Below are 27,912 nucleotides of genomic sequence, written 5' to 3' on the forward strand. Positions count from 1 at the left end.
GGCGGCGCTTGGCGGCGGGGGGAGCGGGTCCTGCCGTTCCTGAGGCGACGGGAGCGGGAGACGGGACCATCCCGGGATCCGCCGGGAGCTGGCGGCGGGATCGTCCCGAGATCCGCCGGGAGCGGGCTCCGGCCGCCGCTCTGCGCGCTGCCTCCCGCTGCCCGCGCAGGTAAAGGCGCGCTGGGGAGGCGGCGGCCGCCGTCCCACTCCCCTCGGCTGAGTCACCGCCGCGGTGGGCGAGAGGGTCGGGAGCCGTGACCCCCGGCCGGGCGTGGGACGGACGGATGGAGGGGAGGGAGAGCTCCGGGGGTGCTGAGGGCAGGGCGGGGGACCCCCGGTTGCTGGCGGCCCTCAGGAGGGGTTGGGTAATCTGCTCCTTGGAATGCTGGAAACGGCGGTGGTGGCCGAGGCTGCCCCGAGGATTTGGTGTCTCCTCCGTGCTCCCCATTCCGCCGGCTGCTCTTCCTTTTCAGCATTCCCCCCATCCTGCTGTGGCATTCCTTCCCGGTGCCCCCATCCTGCCGCTCTTTTCTCTTTCCTGCTCTGCCCCTATTGCCTTCTCGTTGCCTTCCCTGTCCCGCCCGCTAGTTTTCCTTCCCGGTGTTTCTCCAGCCTTCCCTCTGGCATTGCTTCCTGCGCTGCCCTCATCCCGCCTTTGGCATTCCCTGCTCCCCCCGTCCCGCTCTGCTCCATCTCCTCCGCCGTCCCTGATCCTCGTCTCCTGGCCAGCGGCTCCGGATGGGAAAGGGAGGAGGCGTGAGGCGCTTTGGCTTCTCCGAGTCGGGACAATTCCTGGTTTTAATTCCTGGTTTTAATTCCTAGATATTGCCACATCTCTCCTAAAGCTCCAGCGGAGCCGCTGCTGGATTCCTTGGGATGTAGGGAATACGTGGACTGATAGTGATGGATGTACCTGTGGATGGCCGGGACTGGGCGTTCAGCCTTTTAGCAGCGCATACAGAGCGATTGAAATGCATTAAAAATTCTAATAAAGTTCTGAGCTTTGAAAGGAGAATATCAGGTTTTCCCTTCCTGGCTGTGTGTCAGCACAAGGCACCTCCAGTGCTCCAACCTCTGATGTTTCAGGCTTGATCTTAAAGGTCTTTTCCAACTTTAATTATTCAAGAATTCACTCTTCACAGCATCATTTTTTCTTCAAGTTCTCTATATCCAGTTGGATAATGTGAAAACAGAATTCTCTTTAAACTTAGGTGTTTCTTGGTGCTTACTTTTCCCTAGTAGTGATATAATATTACTTCAGAACTTTCAATTTTAGTGTTAGTGTCTTCCTTTTTAATTTTGTCTGCTTGTCTATGCACATATATTATGCTAATTATACATACTTACATATATATTTGTTTCCTTTTATTACAGTTATAACACATGGTTTTAATGCTCTGAACAACTGAGATGAGACTGAAGACTTCCCTTTTAAAGGAGCCAAAACATATCCTTTGTCACAGACAAAAACATGGAAGAACATCATGTTCATTCTGAATAGGCTCTTCCAGAAAATATTTTTTTTATTGTTGAAGTTACAGTAAAATATTAGTAAATTGCAGATGGCTTTTCCCCCTGTTTTTCTTTTGTTCCCCTTGTCATTGAGTGCAGCATTTAAGGACAATGTTTTAAGAGATGTTGAACACTTACATAAGATGTGGTGTTAATAAACCAACGCTTTTGAATGATACTTGGATGGTTTGCACTTGTATTTTGCACTAAGGCCCTTCATTAACCCAACATCTTAGCCATGTTTCGATAACTTTATTATAACAGTTTTACTTGAAAACTTGCTTTATTTTTGGCTGTATTTTTACCAGCTCTTTTTGACACGTAAGAGCAAAATATCAAGTTGTTTTTTTTTAATATAAAACATTCCAAGCAATCTTATCAAAATAATGTTGTCCCTTCAGTTCTTAATATCCGAGATGGGGTATCTAATGATTTTTAGGAATTAAACTTTTCAGATTCCTTAACTGAATGAAACATAAGGACTTGGTGAGCTGTGTGGGATGGACAACAGCTGATGAGCTCTACTCCTGCAGTGATGACCACCAGATCATGAAGTGGAACCCCGTGACCAGCGAGACCACTCGAGTGGTGAAGCTTCCAGATGATGTTTATCCCATAGATCTGCACTGGTTTCCCAGAGGGATTGGTGGGAAGAAGCAATCCCAGGCTGAGAGCTTTGTTCTGACCAGTTCTGATGGTAAGGCAATTGAAAATATTTAGGTAGATTTAAAATATTTATTGTGCTCCTGTCACTCAAGTACAAGGCATTATTTGGGAAGTAAGAGGCTTTGAGGATTGATTGGGAGGTTTTTTTTTTCCCTTCTCCCCAAAAAGATTTTGCACCCAGCTAGATCTTTCTTCCTGCATGAATTTTCCTGTACCAGCTTATTCCTGAAATTTTCCTGCAGCAGCAAACTCCCCTCTGTGATAAGGATTCCTGGAAAATTGCTGAATCCAATGGAAAAGGAGTATAATGTCTTTACAGGGTTGCATTAATTCCTAGTTGAACTGTGGATGTTTGAAATCAGAGCAAATGTAAGTTTATCCCCTTGGGTTTTCTTCTGAAATGCTTCTCCTGGGGGATATTGTTCTTTTGTTTCCTACTGACATTGGTCTTGTTGCTATTTTTCAACAAAAATGAAGAATGTGTTTGGCTTTAACTTCAAATCATAAATTATTCAAACCTTTTATTAAATTTTTTTATTGATAATTTTATATTAGGAATACAAATCATATATATATATATTTTTAGGAGTCCATGGAAGTTAATGAACAAAACATACATACTTTGTAATCTTTTTATAATTTTCAGGTTGAGGACAGTTATGGCTTCAGTACTTAATAAAAATAAAGGACCAGAAATTAAGCTGAATCACTTCTGCCAACTCCAGGCATTTGGCTAAAATTTTCTCCATTTTTTTTGTGTAGTAAGTTGTAATTTGAAAGTCTCAGTTCCCCTAGTTGAAGAACAGAAATCCATGAAAATGGAGAAACCTCCCTGTGGGAATTCCATGGAGAAAGCATTTGACTGTCAGCAATTGTAAATTCCCCTGTTGGGAAAGCAAAGAAGTTGCAGAAGTGAAAGTGATACCCATGAAAACTTGATCTCCCCTGTGATTATGATGCAGTTTTAAGTGATGATCACATTTTTTCCAGAGGAATTCTGGAAAGTTGATCCTGCTTTTACATGTAACCATGTTCTTCCCTGCTCAGCTACAATTTCCTCTGGTTCCTTCTTTGGAAGGGGCCTTGTGAAAGAAGTAGGAGCTTGTGGAGTGGGAGAGGATGCAAAAGATTGGGAAAATAGTAGTGTTTTCCCTGGATAAGAGGATTTTACCTGATACTTTGACATTTCCCATTTTCCTGATATTTTGACTTCACCAAAGCCTTCAGTTCCTTCCCAGCTGCTTGTGCTTCCACTGGAATTTTGTCTTCTATGAGTTGGGGAATTGCTTGCAGAAATATTCAGGGATTCTGCTTAGATCAGTGGAAACTGTTTCAATATATAAAATCCCATGGAATTCTTTATATCCTGAAAAAAGTGATGGCTCTGAAGAGCTCAGCCACTTCATGCTGAGTCTGTGGGTGATGGCATGGGAATATTCCTGGTCCTGGGAGACTGGGTTTAAGGATTTTCCAATGAAAAAGATCTTGGTTACAGATGGAACGAAGACACTACATGGAAAAAGGTGCAGAAAATAAAATATTTACTTATCAGAAAATAAAATTTATTTTTAATGTAAAAGCAGAAAAAGCCATTTTGCCAATTGAATTGGAGAAAATAACATTAAATTCCTCTAAATCCTGTTATTGCTTACACATGAAACATGGAAATCTCAAACCTGAGAGATGTTCTATCCAATAAGTGATAGATTAATGACATAAATTCTATTTTATAGTTATAAAATAATGGAATTCATTAAATGAACACCTTGAAAGTGTTGGAGGGGGCTTGGAGCAACCTGGTGTGTGAAAACTGTCCCTGACCATTGGGATTTAAGATCCCTCCCAACCCAAACCAGTCTGGAATTCCATGATATTTTAAATGATCTGTTCAAATAAATGGATTTATCCAAACCGTAGTTTTTTTATCAGTGTTGAAAGTCTTTTCCTTGAAAATCTTGCAGAGATTTGGCTGGATGATTGTGCCAAGAGTTCTGGTCACTCAAGAACTTCCTTGCAGTGATTTAGTCTGGCAGCTTAAATAATAATAATTTGATTTTAAAGTAGTTAATTTTAATTGCTGGACTGCTAATTTTTCCAGGCTCTCCATTGTCTGCTCTTTGCTCCAGTTTAAATTTGATCTTCCTGGATTTAAGCAGCATCCCTTATTTGGGAGGAAAAACTTCTGATCCTTCTGTTGAAATCATTCAGACTTTGGGGTTGGCTGCTGTGGAATTCCATCCCAGCTCCAGCATGGAAGCAGGAATAATTCTGATTTGAACAGTGAAAAACAATTGAATGTTTTCTTTATATTGCTGGTTTCTTGCTTTATTTTCTCTGTGTGTTTTCCACAGAAGGTACCAGCACTGCTGTAATAATATATAATATAATTAATAGTGTAATATAATTAATAATTTACTATATTATTAATTATCTATAATTATGTAAATTACATATACTCTATCTTTTTTTTTTAGGGAAATTCCACTTGATTTCCAAGTTAGGAAGAGTGGAGAAAAGTGTAGAAGCACATTGTGGAGCTGTCCTTGCAGGAAGGTGGAATTATGAGGGAACAGCCCTGGTTACAGGTGAGCATTCCTATATTAATAAAGTGCTTTAAAAACTAAAATAATAATCTGCTTTTTCTTTTTTGGTCTTAATTATCACAGAGGTTGTTATCACCTTGTTTACTAGGAGTTCATTTTGCACTGTGTAATTATTTTAGCTTAATGTTGTCCATTTTAATTAATAGATCTAGTACAAATATTTCTATTTTTTCATTTAAGTCATCCAATCTACTTGAAAGTAAATGTTTTAATATCAGAGTGCTTAGATGGTTTTGAGGCTGTTCTGAACTTCAGAAAGGAGAATATTTGATTTCTTTTTTTCCTGTTACAAGAGATAGTTGCTAAGTTTGTACATTTGTATCCCTACACATCTGGGGTTTTTTAGCCAAAAAGGCTCATTGATCTTGAATATTCCTGTGCTTTATTCCTTAACTATCAGTAATTATCACCTACAGCCTGTTTATATTAATGCTAGGAGAGTGAGCCCACAATTTTTTCATTCCTACACCACTTTTTTGTCCTAAATCTTCTGTTAATTCATTGCTTTTGGCATTTTTTGTCCCAAATTCCATCTCGGTGTTAAGGGGAGCTGCTGAAATTCCCTGTGCTGGGCTCCTTGCTGGGGTTTCTGGTGGTGTCAGCCTCCTGCTGATGGAGCACAGCTGATTCCTCTGGACAAATTCCAGCTCAGGCCACAAGAACTGAAGATAATTTTGGATCTGCTCATTTCCAGACTCTGAAATGCTGCTTCAAGGAACTTTGTCTGGCCTGTTCCTCTGAAATCCCAGAGGGATGGAAATATTGTTCTTTTTCAAGACAGCTTTGCCTCAGGAACTTCTCCAAAGACAAAGTCAAAATTGTCTTTTGAATCCCCCTTTTTTTTTTTTTTTTTAATGAGACTGCATGACACTGACACTTTTTTGGGAGTGTGGGAATTCATCACCACTTCCAGTTTATTCTGAGGAGATCAACTCCTCTTATACCACAGCTGTACTTGGAGGAAGAGTGAATAAATCATTGCTACTGCTCCACTTAAAATATTTTTATGGTTATATTTCAACAGCATCAAATGTGCACAAATAAGATTTTTTATTTTCAGGGGGTTTTTTTAACATTTTTTTAAACATTTAAAACAACATTGGCCCGATATAAAATCCTGAAATGTGTTAAATAAATTACATTTGAATGGAAGAATCCATTCATTTCATTGTGCATCTTTTTCCTCATGAATTGGCTCTGGGAGGCCTAAATTGAAGGACCAGAGCATTTTAAAAATGACACCACACCAGAATTTCTGTGTTAAAACAGCCCTAACTGTGCTGTGTAGTGTTTAGCAATTAATTCTTCCATAAATAAACTGAGTTATTTGGTAACACACAGTTATGGTAGAAAATTAAAGCCATCCAAACAGAGTTATCTTCACTTCCACCATTTATCAGCTGTGAAATCTCCAGTTTAATCCATCAAATCTGCTCTCCTGGGGCTCCTCAGACTCCTTCAAGCAGCTTCTGGGCCATTGAAGGAATCAAAAATACAGAATTTGGGATGCTTGAGTGATGATGGACTTTCCCTTCCTAGGGCCAGCTTCAAAAAAGAATTCAGGGATTTTCAGGAAAGGAAAAACTTGTTCATCATAACAAAAGAACCATAAACAAAAGGAATTTACCTCTGAACAAAAACCTGGATTTATTTTAACTCAGTGTTTCCTGAGTAAATACAAATTCATCTGTTAGACTGATTATTGCATGGCGTTTGCTGATTTCTGTGCTCATTTGCAGTTGGGGAAGATGGGCAAGTGAAAATCTGGTCTAAAAGTGGAATGCTGAGATCCACTTTGGCTCAGCAAGGTGAGTTCCTTTGCTCAAAGCTCCATCAGAACTTGTTCATTTGGGTTATTCTGAAATATATTTAAATAACAGATCCTAAATATGGCAGGGATGATTTGTTCAAGGGTGTTAAGGACTTAATTAAATGTAAATCAGAGTTGCATTTTAATAAGATTTAAAACAATTATTAATTTTTCAAATTAAAAGTGTTGCAATATTTTTAGGCAGCAGTCTCAGTCCCACCCTAAGGATTTGGTGGCATTTCAGTGAAGATCCTCAACTAAATTTTGTTTTTCAGACTTCATAGATGGAGCCCATGTGACCTTCTGACATTTTTGAAGAAACCACATGCACCTGGGCTTGGGTTAAATGTCAGGCCTTTATCTCTGTCTGAAACAAATGATCTGAATTCTTTCAACCCAGGGAAGGCATTTTAACCACAGTAGTGAATGTAAAATGCATTTCGGTTCTTTTAGGGAAGTTCACATGCTCATGCAATGTTTGTCAGGTTAAAAGATAAACCAACTGAACTAGAATTTAAAAAAAAAATTCAAATTGAAGCCCATTTTCTTGAGCATTTCTCAGTTGATGTCAGATTTTTTATGCATTATTTTGTTCATTTGAGGTTTGAAAAAGCATATAAGGTAAATCCTGTGCTGTACTTTGAAATAAGAATTTTCATTGGTTTCTGCAAGTTTCTGGTGCAGTACAAAAGCACAGCTGAGTCCCCAAGGAGTAACTGTCACCTTGTATTTGAGTTTTCAGCTTAAAATCTTGTGAGGCCCTGAAATCCTTGAAATTCAGAAGCAGAATCCCACAGTCCCCATTGTAAGGGGAACAGGAACTCCTGCAGAATTCTGCAGGAATGCTGATCTCTCAGGGAGGTGCATCATGTTCAACCAATTTTTCCCTTCCTTTATTACGATAAGAACTGAAAAAATTCCCTTTGCCAACATTCTTTTGCCTCATTCCACTCTTTGTGTTAGTAATAAATTTTCAGGCTCATATTTTGGGATGATGATCCATGTGCCTGTTCTGTCTTTTGCCTTTATTCTTCCTTAGATTCCCTTAAAATTCTTCCTTTTGTTCCTCCTTCTCCTCACACTGAAATGTTGTATTTGATCCATTTTGATGAGGAAATTTTTTTTCCATGGATTTCATAGATAATGTGTTGGGGAACCCACAAGATTATCCTGGAGTCCTGGAATGGTTTGGGTTGGAAGGAGCTTAAAGCTCATCCCCTCCACGGCAGGGACACTTCCCACTATCCCAAACCTGCTCTTGGACATTTCCAGGGATCCAGGGGCATCTCTGGGAATTCCAGCCCAGCTCCTCCCCACCTTCCCAAGGAGGAATTTATCCCTGATATCTATATTCTTCTGGAGACACCCTCACAAGATCAAAACTTCTTTAAATTAATGTTTTTCCTCCTGTGACAACCCCAAACCCCGCACAAACTCTTGGAATTACCGAGTCTGCTGTGGGATAAGCCAGGTCTTCCTTCCTCAAATCCCAATTTTCTGCCTTTTTATATACTTTTCTCCCAGAATATTCCTGTTTATTCCTGCAGTGTGGCCGTTCCTCTGGGTTTTCCAGGGTGTTGGCAGCGTTTTCCCAACCCAGCCCTTGTTAAGTGCAGAAGGAAATGAGTTAACTCAGCTCCTGCTGTTAAGCCCTGGAAATTGTGGTTAAGTCCTCAGCCATCATAAAAAAGGGAAACATTTGGTTTAAATAGAAAACTCTTCTGATTGTTAGATCAGCATTAGGACAGGACCAAAAAAAAAATAAAAAAAAGGAGTTTATTTAGAATTTCTGCTCCAGCTGGTGACAGAATTTATGGCGTCTTCACCAGGAATTGCCAGGAGGAAAACAGCCAGAGCCACATTTATTTAATATATGTTGTGTTTCTGGGACTTGTCTGGTCTGGTGGTTGACAAGTTAAAAAAATCTGCTATAATTCTGTATTTTTAAGTAATAAAATTCCCTAAAAGAAAATCTGTGAAACACAGAAATCCTCAGGAGCAATGACACCAGGTCTCAATTTAGAGGGTGAATATTTGGGAGCTCAAATCGAGTTTAACCATAATAAAATCAGCTTTTTGCACTGAGGAAAAGTGGGGAGATACTGGATGATTTTAGGGCAGCTGTAGCAGTTCAATCACTGAGTTATCTAAATCTCATCAAAATATTCCCATACAAAAATATTCCCGAGTCATTTTTGGGAAGAGAATTTAATCTGCCAAAATTGTCGCTGAGTATTTTACCCTGTAAGAGCATTTTTAAGCCTTTTGGGGTTTTTTATTACCATAAAGTTACATTAAAAATTGTTTTATTTGAACAATTCTAATTCAGTTGCTCAGTTTAATACTTGGAGATGGTTTTTACTTAACTTTCTTAGTTTTATTTCAAGGAATCAAGTAGCAAAATCCTTTGATTTTTCTTCAGAGGAGACAAATCCTGTCAAATATGGAAAATATTTGCATAGTTGGCAAGCCTGACTTTTTAAAATTCTTCTTTTCTGTGGATGTTTTTCCATGTCATTTTTGCTTTATTCTGTTTTCAAAAAATCTAATTTGAAAACTGGAACATGATTTTAAAATGGAACAGTCAGCTTTTTTCCAGCTACAAAATTCTGGGGGTTTCAGTCTAAGAAAGTTTCAGTTCATTGGGAAAAATCTGTCAAGTCTGTGGGCCGGTTTTATTTATTGTCATTTATTTTGGAAGTTATTTGTGAATGGGATGTTTGTGCAGCAAAATAAAAATCTGGGTTAATTATAGAGCCTAAAAATCTAAAAATGAATAATTTAGGTGCAACACAAAACTTTTTCCACTCACATTTGTTCAGTCTCATAATTTGGAGTGAAGAGATTTATTTTCTGATGTCTCCTGGTGAGTATTATTTAGATTTTCTGTATGTCTGGAGTGACAGTTGGGACTAAAATTATATCAGTGGATAAAATCTGAATATAAATACAAAATGCAGCTATTTCCTGTTGGTTTTCTGGACTTTTCTGGACTTAAAACTGTTCACTTGTAAAAGTTTTAGAAATTGATAATGTGGTAAATGGCAATAGATAAGGAGGCTTGAGAAAGGTGTAGTGTATGTTTATATAATACAGTGTTAGCTACATAGATAATTAGGTAATATAAATCTAATATATTTAATGCAGTAATTATGTATTGTATTTTGTGTACTTACATATTATATGTATTTCTATATATTAATGTAAATATATATTAATATATAATTATATATAATTACATATTTTCTTTATTATGCACTATTGCTTATTCTTATTGTTATTATTGCTATTATTGTTATTATTATTGTTAACAACAATAACAACAACAATAATAATGATAATAATAGTAGTATAACAGTATTAAAAGGACGGGTGGTGACCTGCCTTGCTGTAGGAATTCCTGCAGGATTTCTTCAGGCAAACCCCAGGAATGTTTTCCATGCTTTTTTCCATGTTTTTTTCCCTGTTTTCCATGCCCACAGGAACACCAGTGTACTCAGTATCCTGGGCACCTGACTCTGACAAAGTTCTCTACACCTCAGGGAAGCAGCTGATTATTAAACCCCTCCAGCCAAATGCTAAAGTTTTGCAGGTACCATTAATAATCTGATTAATTAATAAGATTTAGTTACATAAATAAAAATACAGATGTCTTTCCCTTTTCTCTTGTCAAAAAACAGTAGTTGAAAACAGGATTTTAATGCAGATTTCTTTGATTTTAATGCAGTGCTTTGATTTTGTCTTGTTCAGGCTTTATTTAATTTCTTTTTCTGCTAAATCATAAAACCACTAAGGTGGAAAAATCGTCCAAGTTGGAGTCTGACAAGTGATAAATATTAAAAATTGAAGTTGTGAGAATTGTTGCATCTGTTGATTTTTTTTTTTCCCATTTCAGTGGAAAGCCCACGATGGCCTGATTCTAAAAACTGACTGGAATTCAGTGAATGATCTGATTCTTTCTGCAGGGGAAGATTGTAGATACAAGGTGAGTTCTGGTTCAATTTTAACTAAGTGACCAAAAAATTTATTAGATGTCCTGAAATTTTTGAATTTTACCCTGGATGCCCAAAATGAAACGAGGAATCTTTCACTTTTCAAGAAAAAAGTGTATTATTTATAAATACACCTCACACTGTGTAGTAACATAAAATTATAATAACTTGTAATTATCTTGTAAAATATCTTTTTTAAATACAGCAGGATAAAAATTGGTAAAATGGGAGTGAAACAAAAAGAAAAATATGCACAAATATAGAAGTGATTATTTGAATTAATATAAGCTGACATTATCAAATTAGAGGAGATAAAGCTGCTGTTTTCTACTACAGGAATTTAGTGAATCCCTCAGTAATTTTTAAAATATATTAATATCTATTTAGATGCAGGAAATATATAATCTGCATCCAAAATACAATGCCCATTTTGTGTATCTTTCCTTAAATAAAAACTGATTTTTAAATGCATTGTGTGTTGGTTCTGTCATTTAATTGTGTAATGGCTTTGATTGAAGATACACAATTAAGTAATTTTAAAAATCCAATAAATTATGAAATTGTTTTGTGGATTGGCTTCCTGGTATTCTGTTGATTTCCATTAAAAAAATATTTTTTTTTGTTTTGGAAAATTGCAGAGAGGCCTCATGAGTGCAAACAGAATAAACCTTGTGGTTCTTTTAGAGACTTGGGGTAATTTACAGGAAATAAAACTCAGGGGTGCAAAATAATTTATACAGAATATTTTATCCAGAATTATGTGACATTTGCCATGGCAAAAAGCAAAGTCTGTTGCATTAAATAAACCAATACCAATTAAATAATAATTTATATGTTTTTATAAATATATGTATATATGTGTGTATATATGTATAGTTACACTTAATTACACTTAATTAACTTGGGCAATTATTTCTACAATTTCTATGTCATGAGAGAAAATTATACTTCTGGAATAATAAAAGTATAATGATTGTATATATAAAATAAAAGTATTTTTTTCCATTTACACTTAATCATGAGGGAAAAAAATACTTGTAGAATAACAAAAATACCAAATATATATATATTTTAAAAAATGAGCTATAATGCAGTTGCTTTTTCAAGTTACACTAAAACACAAGAGGAAATCACACTTCTGGAGTAATAAAAATCCCCAAAAAAATATATATAAACCAAAAGTGAACCGTAATATAGGTGATTTTTCAAATGACAATAAAACATGAGGGGAAATTATTCTTGTGGAATAATAAAAATGCACCCAAAGCGTGTTGCCATGGTAGAAATTTGAATTTTGCTGCAGGTTTGGGACAGTTTTGGCCGTGCCCTGTACAATTCCCAGCCCCACGAGTATCCCATCACTTCCATTGCCTGGGCTCTGGATGGAGAATTATTTGCTGTGGGATCTTTTAACACTTTACGTCTCTGTGATAAAACTGGGGTGAGTAAAACTCTGCAAATTTATATATCTATATAAAAAATATAATAAAAATATTAAAAATATATAAAATTCCAGTGTAAAACTCTGGAAGTTGTTCACATTTATTGATAATATAGCAAATATTCCTCAGGATATCAGTGTGCAGGTGGGTATTTTATTAGCAAAAATTACTTGTGATTGCCAGCACCTTTTTGCTGACCAGAATGTTTTATTTTTAATATATTTTGCATTTTGGGACATGAAATTCTTTACCTGAAAACCACAGAGTTCACAAGCATGTCTTGTGATCATCACTAATCATAAATTGCAATTTTTAACCATTAAAAGGAATATATAAAAATAATCTGATAGAAAAGGAAGGGGAAGAACCATGTCCTGCACTTTTAGTATTGAATCTTTATTTTTTTTCCCTTGAAGGTTTATTCCTGAGTCATTATTTTTATAGGGTTTTTTGCAGCTTGGTGTCCAATTAAAATGAATTTAATGCAATTTCACCTCCCTTCATTGGTGCTTTGAGTTAGCTCAGATTGACCTCGTTGTCTCTGTGGTTCTGCACATTTTTGCTCAGATTTTTTTGCAGCAAACCTTGATGTTTTGGGACTTTTATTTTCCTATTTCCTTGTTGTGTTTATTGCTCTTTTTGGGAAAAAATTGCTGTGGTGTTTTGGGTGTTTTCAGTCAATCATGGCATGAATTTGGAGTCTGTATTTCAGATTATTTTAAATTCATGAAGAGGAACCTTGAAAGATTATTTAAGAGGAGGCATAAGGATAAAATCTGAGTTTTTCTATATCACTTTTCTGTTGTGATTCTGATTTCACTGATTTTCACTGGCAGGGTATAAATAGAATTTAATTACAAGTTTGCAAGTAAAATTTTCATTGCAATTATCTCGAAGGAAAAGTACTCAAATGCAGTTTTCTCTTGCAAAGTGTCAATTTGCTGATCTAAAAATGTTTTATTTTGATATCTACAGATCTGTAATTTAATTTCCTGTAAGTCTGAGGCAGGCTCCTGCAAGCAAAAAAAATCAATGTTTTAATCAGCATTTAATACTGAACAGGTTATTGGGAATTTTAATGCAGACAGGTTTATTTCTTGTATAAAATTAAGATTATTTTACTTGTTTTATTGCTCAAAGCAAAGCAGAAATGAACAGTAGCTGCTGCCAGATGCTTTGTGCATTTAGCAGGTTTTCTCTTCAAATTCAGGATTTTTGAATGCAAATAATGCCACTGAATGTAAATATTGCCTAAAGAAGTGTCTGGAATAGAGGGGAAGGAGGGAATGATTCCCATCCCACAGAGGGGTGGGGTTTGAAGGGAAGCAGAGCTGCTTTTCCTGCTCAGCACAGACACTTTTATTGTGTCTGATGGGATGGAGCTGCATTGGCAAATTGCTCCCCAGGGAGCCATCAGGACAATAAATATTTATCATTAACTCTTCTCCAGCATATGTGTTCACTTTGGGGCATAATTAAATTAAATTCTTGCACTCAATGCTCTTTTATTTTCATTTTTTCCTACCTCCCCGTGATGTTCAAGCAGCTTCATGGTAAAGATCAAACTTACATATTTAATAACAACATTTTAACTTGTATTTCTTTGATTAAAAGTCATGAAAATAAATGATGTATTTATATATAAAATAAATAATTATAGCTGTCCTGCAGGCGAGTTTTGTTCCCAGGGCCTTGGAAGTGTAGAGGCATCAGTGATAAAAAAACATGAAATGGTCAATTTAATCATTTTAGTTACTAAATAGGGGCATCCAATTAATATTTAAATACTGCTGAATAAATTTATGCATCTTCTCTTAATGACTTACTTTCCCTGAATGGGATTGATCAGTTTAATTGAATATTTTTTTTTATTTTCCAAATTGTTTGTGCTCTTCTTGTTGCACATTTATTTTCTGGTTAAATCCTGCCCTTTGCTTTACTCCTGTCTTCAACACTGCTGAGAAAATTCTGTGTAATAAAAGCAATTATTTCCATTAATCCATCATTTTTTAATATTATTTTGTACATTCTTCAAACTTTCTCTTGTGTTGCAGAGTGAATTTTGGCCATTTCACTACACTGGCAGTTTGCATATTTGATCCTCTTATATTTTTATGTTCTATCAAATTTTGCTGGAAATTCTATGAAAAATATGGAATATTGCCTGATATCTTTGGAAAATAGAGGAAAACATTCTGAAAACAGAATTGTGCAATCAGAAAGGGGAAGCTCAAGTTGCTGCTTTTATGGATTGATTTAATAAAATGAAACTTTAGGAATTCCTGGGTTTGTTCTTGAAATAATTCAGTGAAAAATTGATTATGGCACAGGAAAAATGGAACCCAAAATATTGCATTAATGTTGTGTCAACATTCATTGCTGGAGTCACAGTCAGACCTTTCCTAAAAAATAAAAAATCCATGTATTTAGGAATTCCACAGCAGCTATTCCAGTTCTAAAATTGTTTCTATTTAAAAATGAAGAGGTAAAATGATTTTTCTGATAACATTTTATGGCCATAAAAAATGCCCCAGACATCTGCAGGGAGCATGAATCACTGGAGTTACACAGAGCCTTCAAAACAGCTGGAAAATAAAGCTTGGAAATGGCTTTTTCTGGTATGTTTTTTAAAATGTAGGTTATGATCTGGAAATATTTGAGTGATTTTTCAATGGCCTGGAGAAAAAAAAAAAAGTTTATTAAAAAAAGGAGTTTTAGGAATGGATCTCGTCAGAGCTGCAGTGGTTCTGCTTTCCATGGAAAAGTAACTCCAAAAAAAAACATTCCTGGAGCTCCTTAAAGTGGTTTTTAATTATGGTTTGATGTCCTTTGATTCCTTCTGGGTGGATCCTTGATCCAAGGGAAACGACCTCGGAAACAGCCGGGTCTGGCTGGGAGGATCCCAGGGCTCAGCTTGAAACAACTCCTTCAAAGTGTTCCCAGACAGATTCCAGCTGGGAAAAACATCTGGGATGGAGGTTCCAGGGCTGGAGGCAGGCTTTAATTATTGGGGTTAATTACTGCAGAGTGTTTGGGGCTGAATTCGTCCTGGCCAGGCAGAGGAGCAGTTATGGACTGGTCAAAAATGGGAATTTCCTACCTTGCAATTGAAAAAAAAAATGGGAATTTCCTTCCTTGCAATTCAAAAATGGGAATTTCCTTCCTTGCAACTGAAAAAAAATGGGAATTTCCTTCCTTGCAATTGAAAAAAAATGGGAATTTCCTTCCTTGCAATTCAAAAATGGGAATTTCTTTCCCAAGTGCAGCTCACACAGACAGGGGATGATGAAGAAGGTGAAGCCTTAAAATCAAGGCTTGCAACTGGAAATTCAGGCAGTGCCAGCATCGCCTTTAACTCACCCTGGTGTGTAAAAAAAGAGTTTTAATTCCAGTCAGAATTCCCAAATTCCAACTGGAGTTGGATTTCACCCAATGGAATTTCCTTCCTGCTGAACCTTTTAAGTCCAACACCTTTATTTTACTGTAATTTTTGTGATTTCCTTCCATCTAAATCATACAAATACTTGGATTTTTGGGAATTTACGCTCTGCAGAAGTAATCAGATTATGAAATGTGTTAGAAGCATCAGGTGAGGATTTTCTTCCAGCTGTGCCCCTTTTGGGATAATTTCAGGTATCCAAAAGTCAATCCAATGTTTACATTTAACTTCAATCACATGATTTTTATTATTGATTTGCTCTTTAAGACTTCAAATATATTTGAATATTCAGGTAGTTCTTCGATTACTACATTTTTTTCTAATATTCTATTACATGAAGAGGAAATAATTGAGATTTGCCTCTTGTTTCAAAATCTGCTTCAATATCTTCCTAAAATTCCCTGGAAAAGGTTATTTAATTTTTATTTGTCGTCCATTTTCAGGGAAAGATCTGTTTGAAGATTCAGAATGGTTTGTGTTCCTGATATGCAGGAAATTCAACAAAGGATCTTGGTCTGAAAATTCAAATTTTTGACAGGAATTTATTAATAAGGATCTAAATTTCAGAGGAGTCTCACAATAAGGCAGAGGGAATTAAGAATTAAGGTCTTTACTGGAAGAAAATTTTAATTAATCCTTGGACAGTAACAGAGTGGAGGAAATGTAATTATTTCTTAAGCACCTTAATTTTATGTAGTGATTCCCTGGATTTATGAATGAGAATACACTTGGAATAAGTTATGAGTACAAAACTGATGTCTGATGTACTTCAAGCATTGTGCATTTTTAATTTCTGCTTTACCTGATGCTTTCCCCTTTTTTTTTTCCAGAGTCTGACTTAAACATCCAACCCCAATGCAACAAAAACTTCATTTTATTGTGGCTCCTTGAGAAATCCCAACCCTGCAAACCTATTTTTGACAATAAATGACTTCTAAAAAATTAAGAGTAACTGAAATGATGATTTTCATTTTTTTTCCAGTGGTCTTATTCCCTGGAGAAGCCCAACACTGGCAGCATTTTTGCCATTTCCTGGTCCATCGATGGCACCCAGCTGGCCGGAGCGTGTGGGAATGGCCAGGTCATCTTTGCCCACGTGGTGGAACAACACTGGGAGTGGAAAAACTTCCAAATTACCTTAATGAAGAGAAGAACCATGAAGGTAAAATCACCTCAGAGCTGGGCAGCCTGCTCACAAAGCTTGTTTTAATGCAAAATGGGAATTTTGAATTGAATTTGTGTTCCCAGACATTGACTCACAGCTTTCGTTCTCTGGGATAATAAAGATTTCCATCCTTCCACATTTTTCAAATTACACATTTGGGCTTTTCAGCATCCTAAATTCCTAATTAAACCATTAAATGCTTGGGGTTGTTTTTTCTTTTCATATTGGGTTTGGATTTGGGAAGAGCTGGATTTGGGTTTGGGGCCGTGGGTGGGATGTTGTGAGTCAGTGTCTGGGAACACACAGCGCACATCAGCTCAAAATTCCCAATTTTTTCCCTCATTCCCAGACATCGACTCGTACCAGATGGACTTGGGAATGATCTCCTTGGGATTTGAATTCTCTTTTTGAATATGCAGAGAGTGAGGAAGTGTAGCTAACCCTGACTCATTTTTAATTCTCAGTATTTTACACTGATTTTATTCCTATATATTTTGTAGGAAAATCCTACAAAAAAAACTTGCAGATGGATTTTTTTCCTGAGTATTACAATGGCAAAGTTAATTAGTGATGCTGTGGTGGGCATAGCAATTAACATATCCTTGGAAATGGTTTTTAGGCTCTTGGAATAATTGAGGTCAGTCGTTGTTTTGCAGTTGGTACATAATGGAGAACAGCAGAAGGAAGTTACCACCCTGAGAAGGGTGACATCTTCCAAAAAAAACCCCAAAACCCCACAAAAAAATCCAGGATACTTTTTTGTTTAAGGATCCCCCTTGGATTTTTAGCTCCATAAAATCTCTGAGGTGAAAAATCTGTGTTGATTTGAGGCAAATTCTGATTTTCTTGAGCAAATTTTAAGCAGAATAATAAAACCACAACCTGCTCACCCAGCCCATCTCCTGAATTTCCTGTGCTTCCCAGTGTGGAATCACTCAAATTCCAGAGCTCTGCAGCATCATCATCCCAATGAGATGTTTGGATGAAGTGTTTATTTAAATAACACTGACAATTATTTAAATATCAATAAAATAAACATTGCCATGTTTATTTCAAATATTCAAATAATCAACAACTGAGCAGTCTTAAAATGGGAATTTTCAGACCTCCTCCATCTCAAATTATTTCCTCAACAGGAATATTTCATTAATTAATTTTAGTTCCATGATCATTTCCCTTTGCTCAGGTGCACAATGTCATCAACGATGCCGTGGATTTGTTGGAATTCCGGGACAGGGTCATTAAAGCCTCCCTGAATTATGGATATTTGGTGGTTTCCACTTCCCTGCAGTGTTACGTGTTCTCGTGAGTAAAGCAAATTCCTCTTGCTCTGATTGTTTGGAAAAGAGTGGCAGAAACTTGATTGGAAGCACAATCATTAATTTATTGTTAATTAATTGAGATATTCAGTAGAATATCTGCTCAGTGAACACTACTGTAGATCACTGTAAAAGAGTCAGGAATGTTTTATAAACATTTTTAAAATAAAATAGTCTATATCAATATAATTTTGCTGGTTTTAAGGCTCCTGGGGCAGCTGCTGCTGGCGGGAAGGGATGAAACAATGAATGCAAAAGTGTTATTCCATCAGATTTTGTGCTTACCTGTGTTCCTTCACTTCCTAAATGCTGTTTGAAGTTGGAAAACCTCCCTTTTAGGAATATTTGATGGTGAAAAATGTGTGTTTTGCTTGCTGAATGCAACTTTGTGTTTGAAATATGTGGAAATTAGTGATTTTAATGCTGATTTTTTTATATTTGCAGGACAAAGAACTGGAACACTCCATTGATTTTTGACCTGAAGGAAGGAACTGTGAGTTTGATTCTTCAAGCAGAAAGGTACCTGGCTTCTTAAATTCTTCTTATGCTCATTATGAGCAAAATATAGCTGTTAAATTAATTAATAAATTAATTATCTATATTATAAAAAAACTATGCTTATTATATATGTGTATATATCTATATCTGTATATAACAAAATAAGCTCAATTTGAAATATGAGAAATAAACAAAATATACCCAGATAAAATGGTAAATATTTCACATAATAAATGTTTCTCCTAGGGAAAGGATAATACATTAAAACCAAACTTTTCCATACAAAACTTGCAGAATATCTTGAAAATTTAAAGCATAGAACTGATGGAAACTGGAAGAACAGTTACAGGATATTAAACAACGGCCTTCCCATTGTTGAAAATACCATTTTTAAATATGATTTAGTGATTTACTCTTTGTTGTTGGGTTGGTTTATTTTTTTCTTAGGCATTTTCTTCTTGTGGATGGTGGAGGACTTTATTTATATTCCTATGAAGGCAGATTAATTTCCTCTCCAAAATATCCAGGCATGAGAACAGACATTTTAAATGCCAAGACAGTGTCCCTGAGCAATGACACCCTGGCAGTGAAGGACAAAGCTGATGAGAAGGGTAAATTCTGTTTTATTTAGGATAAAAAATGCATACATTTATTATAAAAATTAATTCAAGTTATGGGTATTGCTTAAAATTAATTTAAAAACTTCAAGAGAATGGTCTGGCTCTGAATTTCCAGTTGATCCATGGAATATTTACAGAAAATACTTAAGTTTTTTACTCCCTGGTGGGATTTTTCAATTTTCTCTCTTCCTAAACATTCTCATTCATTAAATTGTGGGTTAAGATGGAGAAAATCTGATATTGGAAATGTGGATTTCTTTAAATTCCGGGTACAGATTTGTATCACAATTTGGTGTCATTTTCTGTAAAGCCCCATTTGAGAAAGGAAATGAAAAATAGGAGTAGGAAGTGAAAATTCAGTTTTTTTATAAGATTTTTTTCTCACCACCATGTGAAAATCACTGGGAAAGCTTACACAGAATGTTTTATCCACTTGCACTAAATTACACTCAAAAAAAAAGAATGGAATCACTAGAAAAATCCATTAAGAACTTGTGCTTTTCATTAATAAACCATATAATTCTTTTCCTTCAGTTATCTACATATTTGAAGCTTTATCTGGGAAGCCACTGGGTGATGGAAAACATCTGACCCACAAGGTAAAGTGAAGGCTTTAATGCTTTTATTTTACTCAGAAATTAAGAACCACTAGTGGTTTTCCTCAATAATGGGACTAAAAACGCATTAAAAGGTTGAAAATCTTAATAGAAAGGAGCTTTTCAGCTGACTTTTAGTGCTTTGTGTTGTCTTCAGAATTGTTTTAATGTTCATTAAATTCAATTTATAGAATCACAGAATCATGGAATGGGTTGGATTGGAAAGGACTTTGAAATAATCTTAATTCTAACCCCGTGGAATGATTTATTCCACTGAGAAATCTCACACAATGTGTTTTTCCAACCCAGTTTATCAAAGAATTTTGTGTCTTGTTTTTAGGAAAAAAATCAGTTTGAGTATCCAAATATAAAAGCTCCAAAATAAAAATCAGATTCAATATAAAAATCCAATATAAAAATAAAAATTCTCTTTTATCTTTTCAGACAGAGATTGTGGAGATTGCTTTGGACCAGAAAGGACTGACAAGTGAGAGAAAAATAGCTTTTATTGATAAGAACAGAGATCTTTTCATCACCTCTGTGAAAAGGTTTGGGAAAGAGCAGAAGATTGTCAAGATAGGTGAGAAGAATTCAAATGGTTGTTTGAGAAGATGCTGTGAGGGAAATAAATTTTTATTTAATACAAGAGACAACATTTTGTTTAATTAGCAGTGAAATTGAATTTTTAAATAAACTGAGGCTTTTATATGAAACTTTATCTGAAATCTGATAATTTTTCTATCACTTCCATGCAAAGCAGCTTTTAAAATATTACAAATTTGGGGTTAAAACCTTAGAAAAGCAACTAAAAATGCTGAATAACCACCCTGTTAGAATTCCCTTTATTTATAAGCTTCTTCTGGAAATGTTTTATTTATTTCTAATTATTTATTGTCTCTAAATGAAGGGACAATGGTGCAAAGTTTGGCCTGGAATGACACCTCCAACATCCTCTGTGGGATTCAGGATTCCAGGTTCACAGTCTGGTATTATCCCAACACTGTTTATGTGGATAAAGATCTTCTCCCAAAAACCCTGTATGAAAAAGATGCCAGGTAAGAAATCCTTTTGAATCTAAATATAATTTATTTTAATTATTTCTCTCCTTTCTTAACAAATTGTGGTCAGGAGAAGTAAAAACTGGCCTTGCAACTTTTAAAAATTTACCTGTTTCTTGACTGGGAAACGAGGAAAAAGGGCTTTATAAGGAAAATTATAAAGTTTAGGATTGAAATGATGATGCAGGGTTTGAAAGGAGAGCAGCATCTCGAGGTAAAAGCAAAATTGGGATTATTTCTCTTAAAATATTACCTCATGTTTTGTAAAAAACAAACAGAAAAGATTTGTTTGGATTACATCAGAAATTAAAAATAGCAAAATAGCAGGTGACAAATAACTGATCTGAAATTCTTTCTCATAAGAACAAATAAATATTAATTTTTTTTTCTCTTTCTCCACACAGTGAATTCAGCAAAAACCCCCAGATTGTGAGTTTTATAGGAAATCAGGTGACAATTAGGAGAGCAGACGGGTCCCTAGTGCACCTGCACATCTCCCCTTACCCTGCCATTCTCCACGACTACATCAGCACCTCCAGGTGGGAGGATGGGGTCAGGCTCTGCCGATTTGTCAAGGTAAAGCTGATTTTTGGGAATATTCAGATACCATTCCATGGAATATTCATTGTTTTAAGTGGTCTTTCATAGTGATCTCTCCATATCAAATGTTACAGTTCGTTCCCAGCCTGCTTTGTCACTCATTTCATGGAAAATGATGTGGTTTTCTTAATTCCATAACATGAGAACTCCATAACTTCTGTGATAAATAATAATTCTTATTTTCAGTCACACTGGAATCCAGCTGGATTGAACACAGGTGCTCACAGAATTCAGTTCTGAACTTAAATTTTCAGGTCTGGGCCTTAACATAACCAATTAAAAGTGACATTTCCACAATTACCTGTTAATTTCCATATTTTATTTCACTTCTTTTTATTTTTTTCCCTTTTCCATTGCTTTCTTTTGTATTTATTTAGACAACAGCAACAGATGAGGTGAGTGTGGTAGTTTTTGAAACAACAAAATCCCTTCAAACCTTCCTTCCCATTTATTCCTTGAAAAGTTTAGCACTTTTGTCATGACCTTGAATGTGTATTTCAGGTATTTGTGTAGCCAATTGTTAAATTAATGCACAGCCAGATAATTTGGGTTGTATAATTAGAGTTAATTGTAAGAGAATCTTTATTTGCACATCACCTGATTTAAGCATCCAAGTCAGGATATTTCAATTTTGAGAGTAAAAAGTATTTCCAATCAGGAATAACAAAATGTTTCATATTTCTGAGAGGGAAAAAAAGCAACGAAAAACAACTTGGATCCATCAAGGAGCAATTCCTGGGAATTTCATCTCCTGGATAAGTTCAGGCTGAGCTTTCAGCATTTTATCACCTGATTTTTTAGAAAAAAAGGGAAGCGGGAAGAGAATGTGACAAAGATTTTAGGAGCATTTGGTTCTCTGAACGATCTGAATTTTCCCAAATTCTGGGCTTCCTGCAGGAGGCTTTGTCCTGAGTGATGGAAAAGTCAGTCAGGAAATACAGGAATGTGTCTAGAACATCCTCAGTGCAGATGTTAATTCAGATTTCAGTCAAGAGTGATCCTCCTGAAAACCTTCACAGTGCTAAGTCTTTATTGCCAGATTTGTTTTTGAACACACTCAACATTAAAACCTCCTTAATTCCTGGACTAGCAAGTCCAAAATTTCATTTTTCCTGTCTGAACAGAATTTTAGATGTGGTAGCTTAAACTATATCAAAATATGGTTTATTAGTGTGTCTTTGTCATCATGTTATCACTTGAAAATCCATCAAAATGTCATTTAGGGTCTTCCTAGATTCTGAGTTCATGGTTAAAATACCCAAAAAAACCCTCACAGAAACAATAGAATAATACAATAAAAATAATAGTAAAAAACAAATAATAATACATAATAATAACATGTAATAATATAATAATATTAATAATAAAATACCAACACATATTAATAATAATAACAAGGTGTAATATTATTTATTGCCATTAAGTTTTTCTAATTCCTAGTTCTGAGGAATAATGAATAATTTCCTGATGCAAGACTTAGACCACACAGTGCCATAAATGACACACAGATAAATACAATATTGCACATCATTTTCAGGCCTTGTGTAGTTGCTTTGAGGAGGCATTTGCAGCATGCTGATAAACATCTGAAGGTTGACAAGTTGTTTTTATTTTGAATTTCAGGACCAGACCCTGTGGGCTTGTTTGGCTGCCATGGCAGTGGCCAGCAAGGACATGACCACAGCTGAAATTGCCTATGCAGCCATTGGCGAGGTAAGCAAATGCAATTAGGAAACAGAATTCAATCCCAATTGAATCCAAAACCAGGTTGATTAATTAATTTCCTTGCTGTCCTCCTCCTGAGCAGATTGACAAAGTCCAGTACATCAATTCCATCAAGGATCTGCCATCCAAGGAATCCAGGCTGGCTCACATGCTGCTGTTCAGTGGGAACACGCAGGAGGCTGAAACCCTCCTGCTTCAGTCAGGCCTGGTTTACCAAGCTATCCAAGTCAACATTAATCTTTACAACTGGGAAAGGTAGGATTTTTTCCCCCTAAAATACGTTTTCCTAATTATTTCCATCAGTTGTTTTATTGCTGACTCGTTTTTTTATCTTTTAATCACCCACAACTTAAAAAAAACAAATTAAATGATAGCCTGACCGTAACCAAAAAACCCAGCATTTTGTGTCATATTTAGAAAATACAAATATTTGGTGATAAAAGCCCAAAATATTCCTGGAAGCATTTTGAAATAACATTTTGCTTTTTCATCACTGCTAGCACTGAGGGAGCCCTCGGTGATGCCCCAGACTGGCTGTGGAATTTGGGCTGCTTTTAAAATGTCTTGTTGCTAAAAATAAAACTGTGGCTACTCAGACTCCCAGCAATTGTGTAGGTGGAGAAAATGTGAATTAAGGCTGAGAAAACAAAGGAGGAATTTCTCCTTTAAACAAAACCCCCACGCTTTCTGACAGAATCCTCTGAGTTGTTTCCTCCTGATTTCTCTGCTGTTCTATTCATATATTCAGGCAAAAGGTTGATTTTCCCCCAGAAATCTGTAATTTTGTTTTGTTAGGAAGCTGCGTCAGGGGAGGTTTAAGCTGAATATTAGGAAAAGAATATTCTTTTATTCTATCATCTAAAAAAATCTCTGTATATCAAATATCAGTCTTCTTAAGTCATTGAGAAGAAACCAAGTGTGAGTAATGAATTTAATTAATCCAGTGCCTGATCTTTTCCATCTATACAATATTTATAAATATTATATGCAGTATATCATAAATGCGTTTTATGCTTGTTCAGAGCCTATTTCTGAGTAGAAAAAAGTTATTAAACATTTTTATTTTTGTGCTAGACTCTGAAATATTCTGCATTTCCTTGAAACGGGGTCAAATTATTGATGTGATGAAGTTGTCAGTGGGAATAATTGTTGGGTATTTTAACCTGCTGATCCTAATGTGGAATTGGATTTGGGATCTCTTCCCTCTCCCTCAGAATTTCTGCAAAACTTTGGTGATTGTGGTGGTGCCAGAGCATTTCCCCAACCCATTCCTGCTTTATTCCAGAGCCCTGGATCTGGCAGTGAAGCACAGGACACACGTGGACACGGTCCTGGCTTACAGACAGAAATTCTTGGAAGATTTTGGGAAAAAAGAAACCAACCAAAGGTTTTTGCAATATGCAGAAGGTGTAAGTGTCCCTCAGGGTTGTTCCTGCTGGGAGGGTGGGATGAGTTTGCACCTCTGTTTTCTTTCTGTGCTTCAAATGTGAACAGAAATGGGGAATTTTTACTATTTTTGGCCTAATATTGGGCTGCTTGGCCAGGAAGAGCTGGGCATTCTGGGTTTATTTGAAGATTCATGACATATATATATTTAATATCTGGTAAAGATCACACAAGTGAAGGCACAGTTGTTTTCTGTAAACAGGGAGCTAAACTACACCATGGTTCAGTGAGTATCTCCAGTACTTCCAACATTTTTGTGGCATTTTATGGATAGAAACAGTAACAAACCTGGAAGGAATCTGGATATTTATGAACTGCAAGCCATTCTTATAAATATGATAAACAGATCAATATACATTTATTGGAAACCCTCTGCATCACCAGTAAATCAATTTATTAGCATTTCACAGATCCTGAGGGCACACCCTGAAGTTCAGAAGGTGGATCTTGGATTCCACTGGAATATTTCCACACATTTCCCTCAGGAGAGGCACAATTCCACTGAGCAATCTTCCTACTTTTCCTTATTCCTCAGAATTCTGAGGGAGAAATTATGGAAAGAGATCTTTCCTTTGTGTGAAATCCTTTTATCCACTGCAGCTGATGGATCAGGGAGCAGCTGAGCTGGGAATTCACATCCTTTCATTGGACACTTGGAATAAAGCTGGCTTTCTAATGGAAGTCATTAGCTTTTAACACTTTTAAGGATTCTTATTTTCTAAACAAAACTCTGCCCCTAATGAACCATTCCAGAGTAATTTATCTGGAAAATACAGAAAATTAAAGCACAGATTCCAAGCATTTTTATTCTGCAGCTTTTCCAGCTCCTGTGCAGGAAGTGTGTGTTCTGTAAAACCCATTACAGAGCAAAAATCACAAAAATTCCCTGATGCTTCTGATAAACATTGGAGATAATCCTGATTTTCTTAAAATCCTGGAGAAAGCTGTAGATTCCACCAGGATTCCTCAGGAATTCCACCCTGGCAGTGACAAGGTGTGAGCAGGATGATTTTTCAGCTACTCAGTCTTGAAATTTGGGTCTCACTCAGGAGATTTCTGGAGGGAAAAAGTCCTTTTCCACATCCAGGTGCTGGAGATCTTTGTTGGATCTGAGACTAGGAGGGATCCACATAATGTGAATTTTAAGCTGTAATTAAATTCTTCATGCCAGACTCATAAAGAATGTCAGACTCATAAAGAAAAATCAGAAAGAAATTGAAAAGAAAAGCAAGATTTTGTGCTGCAGTTCCTACTCAGGGATTAAAAAGAGTCTCCATTTCCCTCTCACAACCTAAAACCTCTTCAGGCCTAAATAAGGAGTTTTTTCCTTTATTTTCTGCAGCCAGGCAGGATCTAAAATTGTGCTTATTTTATATATCAGGTTCTTAGTACCTAACACATATCTTGGGAATCCTGGACCCAGTCAGTACCTCTAGAGCAGAGGTGTAACAATAATAATAGTAATAATAATAATAGTACTAGTAATAATAATAATAATAATAATAATAATAATAATTTGGTTTTTGTTTTGTTTTTTTTTTCACCTGAGAATGTGCATATTTAATTTCACTTTCCCTCTTGGAGGATCTCTCCAGTTATCCCATTACTTAATTACAGACTAAAATTCCCTGTACAACCCTTGAAATTCTTCCCCCATCCCACCTTTGACAGCATTAATTCTCCAGCAATAAACTGAACTGCACAATGACATTTTTGGATGTTTTTTTATGGTCATTAAATGTACCATGATCCATTTTTTCTTTTCCTTGTCAAGCATTTTTTTGGGGAAGAAACAACTTTTCTACCCTGATTTGTGCTGTGATATTGTGCTGTGTGTATTGCCTGAGGTTTCACTGCCACAAAACACAGCCAGAAAATGCCAATTTCTCTTCAGCTGGAGAAATGCCAAGGTTAAAACTAAAACATTTATTGATGTGGAAGGGCCATTCCAAGCAGGAATTGGATTTCTGTTGGAGCAGATAACTGGTTTAATATCTTGTCAGCTTGCTTGGAGGAGACACCACTCCTAAATTAATGATGCAGAGCTAAATTTTCAGTAACAGGACACTGATGTCATCATATTGAATTAGAAACAGGTTATTTTTATGTTTTATTGCCAGACACAAAGGCTTGGTTAATTTTATTTATTATTATTATTATTTTATTTTTATCTCAGGCTTGGTTTATTTTAAAGGAAGCTCAGTTAAAACTCAGCTGTGCCTTCACATCTTTTGTGAGTTTGGGTACTCAACACTTCATAATTATATTTTTATATTGAATAACTGACCTTTCTCTCTCTGATGTTGAGCTCTGTGCGTTTAATTTTTTCTCTTCTTACAGCTGGAAGTGGATTGGAATAAAATCAAAGCCAAAATAGAGATGGAAATTGCTAAAGAAAGAGAACGAGCAGCAGCCAGTGCTGCAGTGAGGAGCAGCGTGACTGTGCAGCAATAATTCACATTTTGGGCACCTTCAAAGTGCTGCTTTGATATTTGGTACTGGCTTCTTGTAAAAAATAAGAAAAAAAAGCCACAGCAAATATTTTGTGGGCCACAGGAGTGAGAATTTCTGTGGATTTTAATCCTTGGGTGACACAGAAGATGAATTATTTCATTTTGAGCTGGGTTTATATTCTGGTGCCAGTGATGGCTACATACATGAGAAAAAAAGGCAATTAACTGTTCCTGTCTTGGTGATTTTAAATTTTTATTGCCATTAATATTCTTTAACCTGGGTTGTCTCTACTGAAATCACAATTTAAGCCCCAAATTAAGAAGTTTGGTTATTTCTGCAACCTCAGGGACCTCTCCAGTTTTTTTTCAATTGCCCTAAAACAAATTTAGCAAACTGGAAGGGCTGAAAATGCAATTGAAAAAAGGAACTTGTGCCTCTAAAGTACAAATATTTCCCTCACAGTTGTGGGAATTCATATTTGTTAGGATGTACCAATGAGTTCTTTAATAGATGATTTCAGATAATTTCACCAACTCAGGTTTATCACTGAGAAAAACACTCAGCAGTAAAAGGAATTTTTTTTGTTATTTAAAATACTTTGGAATGTGCTTTCAGGGTGGTTGGAAATTACAAAAAGCATTTGTAGCATCTGATGTGTAAAATTGACAAGAATATTTAAAATGAGAGAATATTTCATGTATTTTTTTTCTACCCAAAGCACTTGCTTTGTAAATATATTTTTTTTATTTGTATTATTTCATATAGATACAGTTTTCTTTGTTTCACACCCAAAACTGGCTGCATTCTCTTCATTTATATAAATACATCAGCAGCTTATTCAGCATTGACAAAGTTTATTATGTATCTTTCAAATGTTACCAGCAAAATGTAAAATATCTGTACATGAAGCAAATTTGTAAATCTTGCACATTTCATAAATTTCTTAATAAAACCAAATAAAAGTGGA

The 27,912-nt window shown here is 35.9% G+C and overlaps 1 protein-coding gene across 2 annotated transcripts; it reads left to right on the plus strand.

Moving 5' to 3' along the window:
* Positions 1–27,912, plus strand: IFT80 (intraflagellar transport 80). 2 transcript variants are annotated; one of them, XM_088061316.1, is made up of 20 exons: positions 1–169; positions 1,375–1,443; positions 1,984–2,209; positions 4,653–4,763; positions 6,521–6,589; positions 10,074–10,183; positions 10,487–10,576; positions 11,887–12,024; positions 16,447–16,626; positions 17,816–17,934; positions 18,393–18,467; positions 18,894–19,057; positions 19,601–19,665; positions 20,107–20,242; positions 20,570–20,717; positions 21,125–21,296; positions 22,944–23,033; positions 23,128–23,300; positions 24,331–24,454; positions 26,832–27,912. In XM_088061316.1, exons 2-20 carry the CDS (start codon positions 1,411–1,413, stop codon positions 26,943–26,945), a joined length of 2,337 nt encoding a protein of 778 aa, XP_087917442.1. In that variant the 5' UTR covers positions 1–169; positions 1,375–1,410; the 3' UTR covers positions 26,946–27,912. The 2 variants fall into 2 exon arrangements, with proteins under 2 accessions (XP_087917442.1, XP_087917443.1); XM_088061317.1 differs by lacking the exon at positions 1–169 and adding an exon at positions 738–795.

Source organism: Pseudopodoces humilis, chromosome 11 (genome assembly GCF_049639895.1).
Source record: "Pseudopodoces humilis isolate 2021_Gansu_Grassland_sample_001 chromosome 11, ASM4963989v1, whole genome shotgun sequence".
Lineage (NCBI taxonomy): Eukaryota > Metazoa > Chordata > Aves > Passeriformes > Paridae > Pseudopodoces > Pseudopodoces humilis.

Bases quoted from the DNA above. Each gene is read 5' to 3' on its own strand.
- IFT80 (XM_088061316.1), top strand. From the start codon at position 1,411: ATGAGACTGAAGACTTCCCTTTTAAAGGAGCCA. The intron at 20,243-20,569 runs GTGAGAAGAATT...CTCTAAATGAAG, and splicing joins GCAGAAGATTGTCAAGATAG to GGACAATGGTGCAAAGTTTG. The intron at 20,718-21,124 runs GTAAGAAATCCT...TTCTCCACACAG, and splicing joins CTGTATGAAAAAGATGCCAG to TGAATTCAGCAAAAACCCCC.